Source organism: Pleuronectes platessa, chromosome 19 (genome assembly GCF_947347685.1).
Source record: "Pleuronectes platessa chromosome 19, fPlePla1.1, whole genome shotgun sequence".
In the NCBI taxonomy this organism is placed as follows: domain Eukaryota; kingdom Metazoa; phylum Chordata; class Actinopteri; order Pleuronectiformes; family Pleuronectidae; genus Pleuronectes; species Pleuronectes platessa.
Window position 1 is genome coordinate 7,169,008 of NC_070644.1, and position 19,652 is coordinate 7,188,659.

Genomic DNA, 19,652 nt, shown 5'->3' on the forward strand with positions numbered 1-19,652 from the left:
TTTTTAGACCAAGTTATTTCCCCTACACCGTGCAATCAACTCTCTTATTCAGAAAAACACGCTAAATAATAAAGTAGGCCAGCTTGTGTGATTGACTGGAGTATCAAGCAGAATCGCTGTGATTTCAGAATTATTGAAAGATAAGGTTAAGGATAAGTAGCTGCTCTATGAGGAAAAAAACCTCAACAAGAATCTGTTCTTTATCTAATAATCACAAGATTCCTATCTGCTACTGAAGCTAATGTCAATGTCCTGGTAAACCATTAATATGCTTCGCCCAGTTACCGAGGCTTCACAGTGCTCTAACTGTTTATGTAACGCAGCAATAAATTATTGATTTCATGTAAGATAAACATCCTAATGTAGTAGAGCATGATTCAAATCCTGTAGTATTATGAATAGAAGAGCTTTGGATCTTTTGTTACATGTTGCATCCTTTATGAAATCTAACGATATCTGAGCATCTACATTATACAGTGGGTCATCTCCAGTACCTGGTCTATCTGAGACACCACCTCAGACAGGAGGGAGTGCAGCGTGGACAGCTCCCTGCCGAGGTCGATGTACCCCTCGAAGCCCGCCGTGTTGGAGATCGTCTCAGGATTTGAGATTTCGAGCAAGAAGCGCTGCATGTTGGTCCACTCGTGCTCCAGGAACTGGTTCATGAAGGACATGTACTCTTCCTTGTTACCAAATCTGATGTTACAGGGAAAGGGAGCACAAACAATGAGTCATTTAGAAGTATCCCATCATAAAATCCCACAATTCTTTACCAGAGAGCTAAGCGTGCGTCTAAACTCACTTGGTGAAGTTGGCCAGGTTTTGGGTGACTTTGGCGATGAGCGTGAGGGTGCGCGCCGTGCGGTCATCGGGATACTCCTGCATCAGATTGAAAAGTGATGGGGACATGATGGCCGGACACAGAAACCTCAGGAACAAAGACGCACTGATCAGTCGCTCGCTGATGTCTGGTCGACCCCGGTTGCTGCATTCCTGTCGCCACGAGGCAAAGACCTCTTTCAGTTCTCGGGGAAAGACACTGTGGAGAATAAAAGATAGAATTGTATTTTGAGATGATTAAAAGTTATTTTTGATTCATAGTGTGTTTTTAATAACAAGTTCATGGTCATATGAAAAACATAAAGAAGAACCGGTAAAGATAATATTATTAAAGATATAATATAGAGTTTACCAGCGGCAACCCATTTCTGTCAGTAATCCCCAGAAGTGTAAAATAGCAATTTCTTATAATATCATTAATCATTAAACACAACCTGGATCTAGGTTAAGTAGCAGAAAATTGATGGATGTGTGGCAGATTGAGTTCATCAAATAAATAAAACATTTTACATGAAAGTCGACAGAATTTTTTTTATATTAACATATGAACACTAACTCCTCAGACAGGCTACAGCTAAAAAACATTTAGTAAAGCAATATGTAAATTCAGAATAAGCTATTTTCAGTTAATTGTTTGCTTTTATTTGAGCGTCTGATGATGTTACACAACTTTTAATTTTATTTCTGCATTTGTCACTGATGCAAACAAGAAGAATGTGGCCTCTTTATTTTCTAATAGTACAAACCAATACTTTTCTGTGTTGTGTTGAATACAATAAAGCAGGAGGGCATTATTATTATTATCAGTTAGTATTAGCTACACGACCATCAGACACTACTACAGTAATTGTTTATGTCAAGTTGAATTCCATGTCTCACCAGTATGAGTTGATGATTTTGCAGAAGGCCAGCTCACAGCACATCTTCAGGTTACTCTGGTGTTCTGGGAGGTCACCCGACGAGCACTTGGGTGGATCCACCTCGCAGTTCTCATCTGACTCGTACAGAGCCTTGATGAACTCGCCTGAAAACAAAGAATGAAAGAGAAAAAGAGGTAAGTAAAGAACATGTGGGCTTTTGTAGATCAATTTCCCTAAAGTATCTATGAGACAAAAACAGAACTAAGATCGTTATTTTTCCTGTTTGGGATTTGGCGTTGTGTGAAGCTGAGCTGGGAGAGTGGTTGTCATTGTCATCCACACTCTGCAGTTGGGTCAAAATAGTAACGCATAGTTATGAAGCTATGTTTCAGAGCAGATCACTCTCTAGTTTGACCTTTGACAACAAACACAAAAAGCTGAAAAGACCCAGAATCTTCTTGTTCGACTCACAAAAACAGAGTAATAAAATAACTACATCATTATCATTTCCTCCTTTCAGGTAACAGACACAGCTTTAATGCTACAATCTCAGTGAGTGAACAACCTGCTTTATTTCATTATTCCACTCTAATCAATATCATTGAAATGGGGGAGCAGCAGCTTCTTTTGTCCCTAGTGCTCTAAAGATAAAGCTTGGCCGTCCTTGTGTTGCCCCAGTCGCAGTTTCAATGATTCCAATAGTTTAGCCAAAAGTCAAACAACAGAAACACCAGCGATGCATAATTCACCAGCCGTCTGTATTTCTGTCAGTAAAGGCAGCATTTCTAGTTGAAACACACACACACACACACACACACACACACACACACACACACACACACACACACACACACACACACACACACACACACACACACACACACACACACACACACACACACACACACACAAACACACACACAAACACACACACACACACACACACACACACACACACAGAACAATAAAAACACACACAAAGCATTAATATTAGCAGCGTACAGGTGGTGAGTGCCAGGAAGGATGTGTGCCGTTCGGAGATTAAACCACCGCTGTGTACATTTCCGAGTCAGGCTGAGGGAAAACAGCATACGGTGCATACTGATGCTTATTGTTACGACTGCAGACACACAAACACTCTTGATCCAACCTTGGAGTAGCTCTGTACAAGTGGGAGTGCGAGGTCAAACAGTCAGCTCGTAATGATTTTTCACAAATCCGAGTCTCAGCCCGTCACAGTCGGATAAATACTAAATCCAAACTCCAAGAAAGACAGCCGCACATATTGCATTAAATATATTATGAACGAATTTGGACAAATTTGCAAAATAAACAACTTTTATCTTTATAATGCACAATCGTAAAACAGCCTAACATTGTATAGAGCTGGGGTTCTCAATTCTTCTTAGCCAAGGACCCCCTTCTAGATGGAAATTATTCAAGGGACGAATCTGGATAAATCTGAAGGCCATAGTAGCAACAACAAATACTAATCTGGACAGACATGGATTAACTAAATAATCGAAATAGACAACAAGAATTACTTTATAACAGAATGGGCTCTAAGTTGACGGCATCTGCCTTCACTCCTTTTCCACATCAATGCTGGACTCACCCAGGGCGTCCTGCAGGTACTTCTGTCCCACCAGTTTGAGGTATTCCTCGATGGCCTTTGTGGCGAGCGTGTTCTCTCTGAAGATGAGGTGCTCGTTCTCCCCGCAGCGGTCCACCTCCGACATCATTAAGTCTGTGAGGAAGTCCTGCAGAAAATTAAAAAACAAGACAAGCACAGGGTCAATTTACAGTCCTATAATCCCATGTGATTAACCACACTTGAGTTTTATGAAGATATAAAGCAGGACACTGTGACAGGAATATGAAGGGAATGTTCTATTAGCAGCTATTGTGAACATCATACTGTTAAAAGTATCTTATTCAGCACAAATGTAGATGATCATGATTTCAAGAATCACTTCTCCACGTTACCGGCGGCCCCTGCACTGTGGAAGATGCGTGCATCTCTCCATACACGACACTTCGACAGTGTGACAGGTTTTCAACACACGTTTTCTTTTATGACCAAATTAAGACGCAGAGAGAATCATTTCTGTCATTACCATAAAAAGGCAGGAAACTAAATAGCTCCATTCATTTCATCCTTTGAGTTTGACATCTCCCACAGACAGACGGAGAGAAACAACTTTGTGTCTATGACCCAACAAACAAAAAAATGTGACAGGACTCAGATTTTCAAGTGATTGCAGCAAACATTTTCTTCACTTCCATTCAAATGTTCAAAGACAGATTTTTGACATTTCTACAATGAGAGCATGGAAACATAAAAATGCCCAATCACATAAAAGGAGAATAATAGTTAATTATAACTATTACTCAACAGCGTTGTTTCTGAAAGTAAAAATCCTTTTCTTTCTGGATAGTTAATATATTTACCATTAAAAGTAGACTTGCCACAAGCTACGGTATTGTGAAACCATGTAACATGGTCCTGTAGAAGCCACAAGTCTGTATGATATCAACTGTGTTTAAAGAAAAATTTGATTTATTCACGAAGTCAAGGAAAATAACTGCACTACCCATAGTCCTTCACGAAATTTACTTCCTGAATCACAGTCATTCTAAAAGTAGGTAGTCACTGCTATGTTTTATAGCCTGGAAGCTCCACATCCCAAGTTTCAAGTTATTATCACTTTTCAGCTTCACTTTGCCAATTTCTAATGCTTTTTTACTAATGTGTGAATTAATGATTAAATCTTTTGAAAGAATAATCTCCATGAAAACGATTTATTACTAATCCGGGAAAGAAAAGTAACAGGTTGAGACTAGCACTGAAGCTTCCAAAATTCAAAGTCCGATCGGCAGAGACGGAAATGGAGCCACCTGGGGATGAATCATCCCGCGTTTGGATCCCTTCAACAAATTTGTGGTTGAACTCTCATGCGGGTCCCCTGGCAGCTTGTTAAACCAGGAGAACCAGCGTGGCAGCGATGGGAGAGAGGGAAAATGACAGATGTACGGAGAGAAAGAGACAAGGAAGGGAGGGAACAGAAACAGAGTGGTGGTCTTTAAAGAACAGAGGAGGAGGCGAAAACCGAGCAACAGAGCCTCTCACATGGTTTCTGTCGCTGCCGCTGTTCAGCCAGTTATCCAGCTAATCAAAGATACACGACGGGGAGCCAATCAGCCACTGATGTGCATCGAGAGCAGCCTTTCTCAAGTTTTTGGGGGCGCTTTTCTGTATATAGGTTATTTTCATTCCGAAAGATAATGATATGAGTAGCACAGTTCCTCTCAGAATTTAGAGGCTTTCATGTTCTCATGTAACACAGAGGGTATCAAATGTGACATTCCTTGCCCTGATCAACATAAAAACAACCTTTACTATATACAATGTGTTATAAATGATTTTTGATGTGTGCAGACCTCTACATCATCACTGGTGCCATCTGGTTCTAGAAGTCATACCAATGGTCAAATGGAAATGCCGAATGGTAAATGGACTATTTTAAATATATCTTTTCTTGTCTAATCGTCCAATCAAAGTGCTGTACTTTACAGACAACATTCATCCATTCACACACACATTCATGCAGCAGTTCTATGGGGAGCTCTTTTTCTATCATACACCATGAGTTACCTTCTGGGTCAAAGCCACCCTATAAAAAATATATTATATAGCTACATCTCTGTAGAGTTGACTGCAGTATATATACACTGTAATATAAATAAAACTGTAGTAAAAATACACCTGTATCTGGACGGTCAATGTGCTCCAGGCAAAAACCTACAAATGAGGAAAATGGAACAACTCAGCGAAAAAGTAAATGAAAAACACGTCAGGGGAGGAAGACAAGAACATTTCTCTGCCACTAAGAAATTCCTCGGTGAACAGTTAAATCAATGATTATTACGAAACAGACCATAAATAAAAAAGAGAGACTGTGCAAGAAGGAGACCAGGGAGGGAAGCCACCAAGAGACCAACGACAACTCTGAAGATGAGTTACAAGCTTCACAGGCTCAGATTGAACAGATTGTGCACACAGCAGTGAGCTGGGTGCTCTGCTGCTGTTCACAGGAAGGCAAATGGAGAAGTTAAGTCTGATGAGACCAAAACTGAGTTGCACTCGCAGCATGTTATACCTCTTTTACACCAATATTAGTAGATATATATACGCAGGCTTTTTAAATGTGGATAAGCCTGTTTAAAAGTGTAAATATAGTTTGGATTTCTTTGGTGAGTCACGTGTTATGTCACGAATACACGCAAGAAACTAAGAAGCTCTCTCACCTCGCCAGTCTTGCATTGCATGCATGACTATGAGAAATAAATCAACAAGATCCTGGAAGTTCAATGCGCATCATCATAATGTGCAGAAAAGGTGCCGTGTCAGTGTCTACTGTGAAAGTAGAGAAGTAGAAGAAGAAGAAGAGTCGTTTTACATGGGAGTGAATTCTCATTGTGTCCATTCCCATAGCAGACACAGTCAGATATTAGTTGGTTTTTTCACCAGTGGAAAAGGGGCTTAGGACTGGACATTTTCCCAACACAGAATCCCCAGTAAGACGCATGGCTGGTGGTGGCAGCATCATGCCACAGGGAGTCCAAAATGAATGCATGAATAAACAAGGAAATCCTGCTGCAAGACAATGAACCCAGGAATTAAGAGAGCGCTTCCCAGGGACGGACTCAAAACAGCGATGTCCTGGAGCGACCCAGTGAGAGTCCAGAGAGGAGAAACCTTGAACAGACAGTACATCCTAATAGATCTAAACTGTTCACATTCCTATTCATATAGCAATAGAGTTCAGATTATTGGTTTGTTTTTTTAATACCAAGTTGTCACAGCAAATCTAAAATAGCCATTATGACAATTAAACTTGTCATCTTTATGATATTTTTAATAGAACAAACTGGAGAAGGAAGAGTATATGGTTATTTAGGGACCCCTGTCATTAAATCAGGGTTCATGTGTTTCTTTTTCCTTTTGGAGGAACATGTCATCCTAGTCCTAATTGTCCCTCTAACCTCAACCCCTCTCCTTCTCTCTCTCCCTCTCTCTCCCCCTCTCTCCTCTCCTCTACTCCATCCTTTCTGCTGCACTCTCCTTATGTGGCCGCTGAAGCGAGGCAAATCCAGGCCTGATTAGAGAGGATGGTTGGATGAAATGAGGGGAAGAGGGAGGCAGAGCGGGAGAAGGGAAACTGAGAGAGAGACATCAAACTAGAGGCAGAATAATAACTGAAGGATTTTCTGCCGTTAGAAGCTAAATAAAACATTTTACCCAGCGCCCTCTTAAAATAATCTTTTATAATGATGGGGTAATGCTTGAGTAGTTATTTGTGGAACATAAGAACTTACAAACATGGATTTCTATGAATAAACTTCGCAGTTAATTACAACACAGAAATTAAAGCGACCATAATGGTGGATTTGCATATTCCATCTATGACTATTGACTATTTTTCACTGGATACCATATGTTCTACAGATTGATTTCTTAACTCCCAGGTGGCAGTCGGTTCTAATTCCAGCTGATACTAAAATAGACATGCCGCCACCTGACCATCTCCTTAATGATTTTCTTTTTTATCAGAGTTGTGTTTACAGCATGTTCATGCACTTGCAAGAGGGACCATCGGGAAACCGCTGTTTGCTTTCTCTATTTTTTTATATGTTAAGTGTCCTTAAGCATTGTTAAAAGTGCTGTATACATGTATTAGTATTATTTACAGTCACATCAGCACTTTGAGATAAATACTAATGTCAGCATGTTGACAAACTCACAATAACATCAACAAGCTGATGCCATCAAATTTTGGCACAGATATAGACAAAGGGGCAGATCCAGGAATCTCTTTTTATCGGTTTCTTGAAGATAGCCAGTTGGGATGTTTTTTGACATATTGACCAAATTCCCAGGGGATAATTCATGTATCTTGATGCCAAAAATCCAACATTTTTAGGGAAACTTGGGGACCATGACATTCTAAAACCTTGGAAGCCAATTCTTCGGTACACCAGTTTTATTTTTCCTGTCATGAATCACATTGTTCAAATCACGTTCTCGACATCGTGTTTACATACAGTACGTAGAAATGAAAGAAAAAAATATAAATGTAAAAAGTGTAGCATGCTTTAGAAAATGATCAGGCAGGGATGCTAAGTATGCGTGAGATTTGTTGTAATAAGCTGACGCATGGAGGAGAACCAGGGTCATAGAAGTCTGAACAATCACGTCTTAAAGAGAGACTGGAGCTCGCTGCTTTTCCTTCCCGTCATCCCTCAGCCTTTTTCCTCCGACTCCCTTGATCCCGCAGTCGCCCCCTCCCTCTGCCACAGCGCTAATAAGGAGAAGTAGAACGCTCTCTGTATCGCTGCCACATCTCATCAGCCGAACCATGCTTCAAAAAAACTCAACGCCCCCCCTCTCCCCCACCAACACACAGAGTGCAGAGAGAGGGTGATATGAAGCTAGGGTCGGGGCGGAGGGTATGACGGTGCATCATGGCTGATCAGATCTAATAAATAGCAGGGAGCGGCCCTGTTGAAAAAGATTAAGTTCCCTGTAGATGGTGGTTGCTTGCCAGTAAAAACTCATAAAGTCTAGTCCAACAATAGAATCAACACATAGGCACAGGCCCATGTGTGTGTGTGCAGTGCTCACGTCTCTCTTCGGCCTTATTCCACTGCACATTGTGTAGCTACAAGTTTAGGAGATGAAATGTAAAAACGTAGTCTCTGCCTGAAATCTTAGGTAACAATATCATCTCCAATATTAGAATGAGGGATCACACAGTCTGACAAAGAGCAGGACGCAGTGATGTCTGAAATGACTTGTCCTTTCCAATTGCTGTGCCTTGAAAAAGTTTGAGAAAGAAAAGAGTTTTAGGAAATCGATGGAAAGGGCCAAGTTTAATGCTTTGTACCCACTCAAATGTTTCTCTGTGCGTGTGTTGTGTTTCTATGGTAATATAAGGGAAGACAAATACAAGAGCGAGAGCAATGAAATGCCTTAAAAGGGAAATTCTGGAGACTATTTTCTTCTAAATTCTGTCTTTTCAAAGAAGTCGACATCATGCAGCCTGCTCCAGCTACTTCTGATGAGATCAATCTTACCCTGCTTCATTGCTCTGCAATGTTTAACCTGCAGGGAAATCAATGCACTTCACGTTGCATCAAATATTATAAAAGGATGAAGCTGTTATAATGGTTAAAAAAAAAAAAACTGAAACGTATTTAGGCCAGTGCTCACCCAGTATCTCATTGTGAGAAAATATGTTGACAAATCCTTGTATTTTGTTCATAGTGGAGTTTGGCTCTCACTGCAATTTTCTGTCCGAAACCAAATTGAACACAATTATGATTTCAAAAGCTTGGTCCGAACCCGGCCCGACACTTGAAGAGATCGACCATTTGGTTTATAGATTTTTCCTTTATAGTGAATGGATAGAACATTATAGAAGAAGTCCTACACTTTAGAGCTAATACATAATTTATATAATAAGGGAAATCAAAGATTGTTTGAAATTACAGTGTTTGGGCTCAATAATTGGAGAACTGTCACCGATGCAATGTGGTCCAAAAGGCAGAGCTCACTTACTCAGAATAGGAAAGTGATCTCAGAGTGTATGTGAGGGGAAAAAGGGGAAATTGAAACCTGTTTGATATTAACTATTCGACTGATCAATGTGCCTGTTATTCCAGCCTCGGGCAAGGGCTGATATTCAGGGAGAGGAGAAAACAGGAATCACTCCAGCCACTCCATCCTTCACTCTCCTCCTCCTCCTCCTCCTCCTCTTTCCATCTCTACCCCTCTCTGCATCCCAGGGATTCTTTCCCCAGAGACTGGTGGCTCATGTTACAGCGCCATAGCCTGCAGCTCTTCCTGTGAGGGTCATACTGGGTTGATGGAGAGGACCGGAGGCCGAGTCGAAATGGAAGCGGCTCCTCCCCGAAGGCGCGGACGCTTTTCATGCAACATAAAAACAGGAAGGGCTGCCGCGCTCCTGATTTTGCTGTTAGCGCACGTGATCATTATGAAGATAGGTTTGACTGGAGGGGGGGTATTGCAGAGAGTGTCATCAGCTTCCGAACATCATGTTTGCCGACTTGCTGTGTATGTTCCGCATGTTTTTTTGTCTGTGTGTATTCCTCTCTGTCTTGTATTTAGTGTTGATGTTATCAGCCAATGAGTCTGCAGTGTATGTTTGATCACTGAAAGGACATTTTCTCCCACTTCTACGTGACAATTAAGCTCCTATAAACCTGATCTAAAAATAACCTTTTGTTGGTTCAGATACTTCCTCTTGTTTCATGATTTACTGACTTTTCCAGACAAATGATACAAATGATATGATCTCACTTTAATTGCTCATAGTGAGATACCTGAACTGGCCGGCAATGCCATCCATTGAGCCAGGCAGCTTAAGTGGCTAATCAGAATTATTAGTTTCAATGAAAAAGAGACCTTCACCTTTCTCTGTTTGGCTGTTTTCACCCCTCCTCCATCACTGCACGCTGGCAGGAGACGGTCACTAAAGATCCTGCTAGAATTATTTATCAGGCCCAGGATATGCCACAGTAGCCCAAACTGTACAGGACTCACTGTGAGGAAAGAAAGTGCACTGAAATGCTTTCCTTTCATTTCCTGTGTTGCTAAGAGCTCATATAGATCTATGGCCCCATGACGAGTCTACTGTACTCTATGTGACCCTGGTTCCCTCACTGAAAAACACATCTCACTCATACACACACAACTATCTACTGTATCATCCATTTTAGTTCAATATAGGCAGGTGCACAGAGCAGCGTCCGCAAGTGCAAATCCGTGTTAAATTTTCTACACTGCAAAGAAGAGAACGGTGTCCTCCTGGCTCCTGCACAACTGCAGCTTCCCAAAGTCATAATTTTAAAAGTGCTAGTCAATGTCAAAAATATCTTAGGCTGAATAACAGAGTTGGAGAAAAGAGAGGTACAATGAGCCGGCCACATGTATAGCACACATAAGTAACAAGAGCATAAACAACTATGTAACATAGGCTGAACGGGTTATAGGATTTGATTCAAAAGATTCTGTAAACATATAGCTATTAAAAGGTCCACATTTTTCACCTCCCCTGTGTTTAATTTGCAGGGGTTTTATATCCAAAAGAAGACATATTTGTAGTTTCAACTACCAAAAAACATTTTAATGTCGCTCCCTATGGAGCTCTAGAAAGAACAACTCAGTCAGCCAATCAGAGGAGAGAGCCTCTCTTCTATTCAGCTGTTTTGTGTGTGACGCACGGCCCAGGCCAACCGCAGGTAACAGATGTCCTTGCCTCCAGCTCATTCTCCTCTGCTATTGGACCCTCTGGGCGCACCAGGACAGTGCAGCATGAGAGTCCAATACCATCACAAGCATGAAGGACATGACGGGAAAAAGCAATGACAGCATCGGCCGGAGATGTGATCACTGTATGTTACAACACTTACAGGCTATGATTCTGACATTTTCCCTGTAAATGTGGAGAGTATTGACAAGTGACTAGCATTTTATGAACACTCTGGCCCTCCCTGGGGACGACTGATTCATTAAAGCCAGGCTAAAGAACTGCCCAGAGGCATACAGAGCTACCAGAGTGCTTCCTGTCATGTTAGTAAATCATCTGTCACACTGTATTACATACATGCAACAAAGTGTTCAGCTTTGGGAATGAGCATCACTGCCCACTGATGGCAGCGCTGAATGCATTAAAATTAAACTTGCGTATAACATAAATGAAGCTGCGCTGCGGGCTTACAACAATTTTCTCACAGCGGATGCAGAGAGGATGAACTCACATTTTTTCGGCCTCTTAAACAAAGCTGTTAGTTTACCTCGAGGAGCAGTAACATAAAAAAAAACACAACGGCATAATAACCCGAGCGCCACCCTCCTCTGGCCAGTTATCGCCAGGATAAATCCTCCGTATCGTCACTTCCAACAGTCCGCTCTGCTGAGAGGAGCGGCAACAAAATTAGAACCCTATCTCGCCAGGGGCTGAGGCGTCGAGAAGACTAGATCAATAACGCAGAGGATTTGTGCCAGGAGTGGATATTTTGGGATGAAAGAAAGGTGAACTTCTCCAGGCAACGTAGCAGCGCGGGGCTTGTTGTTGTTACTGTGGAGCTTCTAACAGTGCTGTCTGGATGTAGAGACATAACAGCAGGTCCCACAGGGGGATGAGGCGGCTTCGTGACCTTATAACACAGGAAATGAGCTGAAATATTATGACTGGCTTCTCATTTTGATTTCAGCTCGTTTTATTTTTACATAAAATGTTTATTTGAGGGTTGCACTCTCTATGGACATTTTCACACCTGCACTGACCATGGTTCGAACCATGGCTCATTGTTTGCATTTTATTCTGATTAGTTTTGGTTTGCAATTTAGGGAGCCTCCAATACAGGACATTGATTGGTTTGTAGAGGGGCGTGCGTCTGAAGTTGGTGTGTTGTCTGTTGATCCATTGTATTCACTAGGGCTAATCTTTCAATTTGAATGGAGAAAACGTTGCCACTGTATCTCTACCAACAATATGTACGTCCTTGGCATCATCATAGGCGAAGACTAGAAGCAAGTCTGCAAACCACTTCCGCTTCTTTTTCAATCGTTCAATGCTGTCTCAATTTCCTGCGATTAGTCCGAAGGTCTGAACTATCCCTAAAGCCGATCCATTTTTCACATTTCTGAGCAAACAATCATGAAACATGACTTGTTTGGTCTGGAGACCACTGCTTTTTGTGGTGGTCTGAGGCAACTTTCCCACCTGTTCAGCTTGTTCAGACTAAACTAAAAAGTGAGAAGGTCTGAACCAAACAAGCAGGTGTGAGAGCCCCCCTTAGAACACATATATCCTAATACAGCTGCAAGCCGACTTTGCCCTGCATCAAATCGGATAAACCTGCTATCTCACTTCTAATGCCTTGTGATCACATAGGTGTGCATAAAGTCAGCATCTGTGCAGCCATGCAGGGCGGGCCCGTCGTGCTCACCACATCCAGACATCAATACATCATCGGCAATGACATCTCTCCAGAGAGCTGTGGCCTCAAGATGCTAAGAAGCATGAAAGAGAGATGAAGGAACACAAAGACGGAAAGTGGGGGGAGAACAGGAGACAAGGAGTGGTGGTGCAACGGAGCAGAATATTCCGGGTGTAATTATTTGGCGATGGGTGATAAAACGACAGAAACAGAAATCAAGAAATGCTGCATGCTAATTTCCATCATAAGCACCAATCTGCATCTCTGAACAGTTGCCAGCTGAAGTTGGAGGCTGTTTCCGACCTGTGCAAAACTGATTGAACGCGATGCACATCCGCAGAAGTTACTTGTGCATCTCAAAAAAAAATCTTCCAGCACCTGTTCACTGTGAGAGACTGTGCTATTTTGTAGAGGTAGCATTAAGACATTTTAGTAACAGTAAGTAACAGTACAAATAAAAAGACCAAAAAATACCACATTGAGTTAACTACCTTAGTAAAAGTAAATACTAAAGTTGGGGTAGGTAAGCTATATTTGGTGTTATTGATAGATTATTTCATAACTACACTTCCTCATCTGCTTCGTGAGAGAAGGCTTTGACCAATCACACGGCAGTTCAGAGAGGGAGCTCCAATTGGCTACTAAGCTAAACCCAGTGCCCTGACTCATGGATTTGACTTGAGCTGGGATAGTTGAACTACACAACAAGAAGGAGGAGGGTAAATAACCAAAGGGCCTATTAAACATTTGTAGGGATACAATCAAAGTAGGCTTATTGGATTTTATCTTTGCAAAAGCAACTAGCTTGATTCCCGAATATAAATTAGCCATGTTCAGAAAAACCGCACCCGAGGTTGGCAACGCATGAAAGAGGAACTTCCATCATCGGATTGGAAATGAGCAAAGGACACAAAATTGACCAAAATAATGTTTATGTAAAGGATATCCTAATTAGGCCTTTGGAATATTTTAGGGTAAGTGGTTTGCTGGTGGGACTGCATGTTGTGTTTGGCATGACGTGACGGCTTTATCCATCAAGGCTGAAGGAGAAGCGTGCATTCAAGTCTGCGTGTACTAAATATGTCAGAGCACGTCCCAGTGCCCTGAATGATAAAAGTCTTATCAGAGGAGGAAGCTGCAGTAACTGCGCTTGCACTCCTCACTCAGACAGTGGCTTTCATTAATTATCGCTGTTTACATCAGTCCAAAGGCTGCTGCTCGCCTCTTCTTCTGAAGGCGGCTGCAGCTTTTCTCTGTATTTACAGCCTCATAGGAAAATAAAAAGTTTTTATTAAAAGGAATCTTTCATGCAGATTTTGTCTTATTCTTGAATTCTCTCTCTCTCATGATTAGCCATCTTGAGGCATCATCTCTGAAGCCTGTGATATTTCACAAGCGGCAGATCCTACTGCCAGCAGAGAACCCACTGTGAAGAAATATTTTGGAGATGAGGAGTAAGTTAATACGATTTAGTGCTTTGCTCAGAAGGTTGGGATTAATTGAGAGTAATTAAGGATGTGACTATCTTTCGAGGGAACAGTCGTGGCCCTCTAACCCCCGTCACTCTGAACCGTCAGACTGGAGGTACACGCAGTGGTTGTGGTAGACGTCACGTCTCTAAGCGCCAATCATTCCTCACTCCGCTGAGCTGTGATAAAGCCAGAGAAAGTTTCAAACTGATGCTGATGAGATACTGTCAAGAAAACTAAACTGAGGTGACAAAGGGGAGACAACAAAGAAGTGAATGATTCAGTGATGAAAACAGCCTGAAGCAATATTCACTAAAAGCTCAAACACGACAACTTCAGACGTAACGGGAACAAACAACCATTTCCAGCTAGAATAAACGTGAAATGGAAACCATAAGTATTAAACTTTATTTAAGGCTGCAACTCATGATCATTTCTATTATTAGATCATTTTCTCAATCAATCCCCAAATCACCAGGTGACCAACAGACCAAATCTGTAGCTACAATATTTTGAATACCCTCACCCATTCAGTAGCTTGCCCAAGAAACACTTCAGCAGGCGTAATGGGGAAAACTGTGATCGAACCGCTGACCTGGTTAGTGGACGACTGCTCTACCTCCTAGGCCGGAGTGACCCAGTTTAACACCAAAAGTGGAAAAAACTAAAAAAGAATGCATCTCCTTAAGTTGACATTTAACTGTTTGTTTGGTCGATTAAACCAAATGAACAGTCGCTCACCTCTAAATGTATTATTCACACCTCATCAGCTTCCAATAAGATGTTTCCTGTCATATCTCATATTCTCATGTTTACACAGGGATACAATGCCCAGGATTGTTGTACTGCGCTGAAAAGACAAACGCTGTGGTACCAAAAGTGAAGTGAAAACCAGCTATTTTGTATAGATGGTACTATCTGAGCCCAAACAGCCTGCTGTCATGGGAGACTTAGCTCCTACTGTGGTAGACTAATCTCCTCGTGCCTGTAGTGCTCGAGACTGAGGTGGTTGTTTTGTGCTTCCCTTCAGAATCGGTATGCTGGGAAGCACTGCAGGGGATACATGTAAAGGATTAGCTCGAGTTAAAAATGTAATACAGGCTGGGGCAGCAGGAGGAAAATCACCTTCCTGTCTGGTCTGTGTCTGCGGCATATTATGGCTGCGGGGGTCAATAGTTCATCGGATGAGCAAGAAGCAGAGGAATAGTTAACCTCTGTGTGCTTCTATTATGTCTCGTCTGTAACACATGGCAAGATAATGGTCAGATTTTCTGGTTCTGGGATCCATTATTTCTCAGTGGAGAGAATAAATGTGTGTGTGTGTGTGGGGGGGGGATAGAAATACAATGGTGTTATTTGCACTAACCTTGGCCTTGCCCGTGCTCTGCAGAATGTGGACCAGTGCACACGCCATCTCCTCCTTGTTCTTGACGCTAATCCCGGGCTCGAGCACAGAGCACAGCAGCATGTAGTTGTTGGTGGTGTACTCTGCAAACTCCTTGTACATCTCCATGGGAAGGATGTTCATACTCTGATAGCGCGCCTTGAGGCGGATCATGGGCCCTGAAGTCTTGCCCTTGGGGGGGCTGGGCGTGCTCACCGGATACCATTTCTCCACAAACTGTCGCCCGGTAACCGCTGCCACGGGGATGTTGACGAGTCCGATGTAATTGTTTTTGTCTTTCTTCTTCTTCTTGTCCGTGTCCTTGTAGAGGTGGGCCGTGATGCACTTGACAGCCGGTAGGTTATTAAACTCAAAGTGCTCCCCCCAAAACACATTGTCAGTCTTGAGCTTGCAGGTGGTGCGAGCGTAGAGTGAATCATCCAGACACAGCTCACAGAAGTATTTCTTTTTGGCGGGCAGATCCTTGGCCTCGATGATCCACAGCCTCAGCAGGTTCTCCACCCGGCGGCTGTTGTCCTGGAGACAGAGAGGATGATAGGCTCGGGTTTAGTGAGTGACTTTTTTGCCAATACCAGTGAAATCCCAAAGAAAAAAACACCACCTTTACACAAGACCAAAGGCATTGTAGATGAAAATGCGCCTTTTGTCTAACTCTAACTAATGTTAAATTTTTGTTATAAACTTTATAAATAAACTTAATATTAACCTAAAAACGAATCAAGACTGAGTGAATCAAATAACTGCAGAAATAAGGTGATAACAATCAATCAAAACCTGCCTCAACTGGATTCTTAAGTTTCTCCATTTAAATATAAGTCAGTACTTCAAGCATTTCATTGAATCAACTTTAAAACGGACTTTTAAAGCTAAGAAATCTCACACCTACATTACTCCAGAGCACTAACCCATTCTTATGTCAGAAATTGCTATTTGCCGTGAGAGGGGCAAATTTTTTTTGTCCCATTATTGAGATTGCCTTGAAGACAAGCGCTGAAAATGAAGAGAGGAAGGACATGAGGAGCTAATAATGACATAATTAGAAAGAAAACCAGAAGCCTCTCATAATAAGTAGGCCTTTGGATGTTTGAAGTGCTGGTAGTTACGCTATGAAATCTCAACCTTATGTGGATGCTTTTTATATGACAAAATTTTTTTTTGTGCAATTAAATTAGATTCATCCCAAGTGATGATTGCCATTAACCATTAAATATATATATACAATTTAATCCGTAGAACATTACATGTGTGGATCAAGAGGATCCTGGCCTTTTTCGATCTGCGGCTACAAGAAACATTTATTCCCCCTCCACCATCCTCTTTTTCTTGAGTAGGGCCAGATCCTTCCACTTCCCCTAACTCGAAATTCCCACAGTTTTTGCCCATTTATCCATAAATGTCAAGTCCCTCCACTAATCCATCTCCAGCTATCTCACGTTCTTGAACAAAATCTCGGGGTGAGGTTACTCTGATTTCGGTTTCAGGTCCGTTCTCCACGAAATCAAGAGAGCGACCCCTCCTGCAGACACTGACAGCGATAAGCAATCGCTTCCATTCCTTATTTATCTCCCCAAATGCCGCCAGATACCTCAACTCGTATGATTCATGTGCCGAGTCAGTCAGCACGTCCTAATTGGAAAGGACGGCTCCTTCTTCTGAAGCAACTCAACGAAAAACAACCATGTGTCATATACATTTTGTTCTCAGTCAACTGATGTTCCTCAGACTCTATAGTGTTAGAACTCCACAGAATATGTTCTCCATGAAGATCCAGAGTTGGAATATATTTTTGGTAACACGTGTGATCAGTATCGCCTCCTCAGCAGTGCTGTCAATTTTACAATGTGCCTACATACACAACAGTGTGCACTCCTACTGTGAATGAAGGTGCTCCGTGCCATCATCACAAATTCAACTTTTCTATGTGTATATTTATATTCACACATAGTATTAAATATAAAACACAACTCATTTTGACGATACCTAAATTACCTATTATCATAATTAGCCATAATTATCCTCTTACATAGGAGATGAACTGTGCAGGTTCAGCAGGGCCAAATGTAATTCACTCAGAGTTGTTTGCATGTTGACGACTCTGTACATTGCTTTGTTTGTTTGCTCGCTGTCAGCAGGAATACACAAATCTATTGAACTAATTTCGATTTGATGATGGCACATGGACCAAGAAAGAACATATATATTATTTTGGGGGGTGGACTGGACTGGACAATGGGACAGATCCAGGAATTTCTGTTTAATTTATATCACATATTGAATATCATAATTCCATAATACATGGATCCTGATTGATTGAAATAATTAAGCATCCTAAGGGACTGATATTCATGAGTGTGTGCATTTTGGTGCAGATCCAAATAAAAAATCCATATCTAGAGGATTTAAATGTGGTTTCACAAGGGAACTGTTGGGCTACGATGGAGGTATTCTAGTTTATTTTACAATTACTAAGTTGCACTGCTTTCTTCTCCAACAGCAACAGAAAAGAGACTTAGGGGTGATGTTAAGATAACAAATAGTGAGTGAAAGCCCCAAACAGTTTGAGAGATCTGTCTGCCTCCTGCATAATGCCCTCTCAATGTTCTCCCTATAGACTGTGCATAAAGATGGACGACATGACTGCTCCCCAAAAGTGAATCGTAAGTGTCTGAATCGCCGCCTGGTGACTGGCTGCAGCATACATAATAAATCCCTCTTCCTCCATATTAGTGGATGGGACATGAATCAGATTAAAAGTAACGATACACATCAAATATATTTTTCTCAAAGACTGTTTTCGACATTTTAAGTATTTCTTATCACGTTTGTTCAAGTTATGTTTTTTTCAGTAAGTTGCTTCTATTTACTTATCTGCTATAATCAGTGTATTTCTTTGCTACCCATTAAGTCCTTTAGGAGCAAAATAAGTTTTCAGTGAAAATAAGTAAATAAATAAATGACAAGAACATTCAGCTACTTAAATAGATCTCCATGCTGTCATTTTGCTGGATAAAGCATTTCTTTCACTTTCATACTTTACTTTCATCTCGGGTCCAATCTCTGAGAAGCAGTAGAGTTGACAGTGGTAACTGCAGTAGAAGCAGGTGAAGTGGTAAATTGAGTGACAAAAAAAAAACTGCTTAATCTCTTTAAAGACAACTTCCTTATCGATCTCCAAAGCGTTCCATCTGTTTCCAGACTACGCGTTTGCCAGAAAAAACACTGAGCTGCATCTAATCTCTCAAAAATCATAAAAGACGCAAAGACAGACAGAAGCAAAGCATCCTCGCCAAATGAGATAAGGTAATAAACTCGAACGCTATTAAGGATCTTTTTCATCCTAAAGTTCTAATTAGTGGGTAATTTGCTAAATAATGACAGAAGAGGAAGCAAAGAGATCCGGACTTTTTTTCTTGGCTTGAAATGTTTGCCATTCTCCCTCTGCCACAGCTGTGTTTGTCAAGATTACATACGGCGTTGACACGCACCAGAGGAAAACACTTTCGGAGTCTTTGTGTTCCTCGCTGCGACCTCTGCCGCCAAGGTGCAGGGAGAACACAGCTGGATGCAAAAGTCAGGCTCTGTTGTGGCATGACTTACGACACGATGTCAACACCTTATAGCCTTCGTCTGTGTAGCAGGGCGCGGTTTGGAATTGGGACACTCACACATGAGGTGATTAGTGTTGATTACTTCACACGGTCTCATCGCTCCCATTTACGTTCTCACCTTGTTGGGTTGCACCGCTCGCCGCAGATTCTCCATCCATTTGTCTCTCTCGGCTGACGAGCGGCAGGAGAAGCATTTGCTCCCCGTGGAGGTGGTGACCTGCCGTCGCGACGCAGACAGAGAAAGAAAATTAGAGCTTTAATGATTAAATCCCTAATGCATGACAAAGAGGGAGAGGGAGTGGAAACGAAATTGCTTTGACAAAATTTCATAAACAGCAGTTCTGTGACTGCAAATAAGCTTATCGGAAATATACACACACACACATACAAATATGGATAACATGAGGAGCCTGATGATGACTTGGCAGAGTTCGGGAATGAC

The 19,652-nt window shown here is 41.7% G+C and overlaps 1 protein-coding gene across 9 annotated transcripts in view; it reads right to left on the reverse strand.

Annotated features, from left to right (window-relative positions):
* Positions 1 to 19,652, reverse strand: part of dab2ipb (DAB2 interacting protein b) — a 138,813-nt gene that overhangs the window by 13,413 nt on the left and 105,748 nt on the right. For all 9 annotated transcript variants that reach the window (XM_053410887.1, XM_053410889.1, XM_053410885.1 and 6 more), the window contains 6 exons: positions 19,329 to 19,427; positions 15,564 to 16,118; positions 3,316 to 3,460; positions 1,720 to 1,864; positions 803 to 1,039; positions 495 to 696 (listed from right to left, as the gene is read on the reverse strand). In XM_053410887.1, the coding sequence (XP_053266862.1) occupies positions 495 to 696; positions 803 to 1,039; positions 1,720 to 1,864; positions 3,316 to 3,460; positions 15,564 to 16,118; positions 19,329 to 19,427 (1,383 nt within the window). The remainder of the gene's footprint in view (positions 1 to 494; positions 697 to 802; positions 1,040 to 1,719; positions 1,865 to 3,315; positions 3,461 to 15,563; positions 16,119 to 19,328; positions 19,428 to 19,652) is intronic.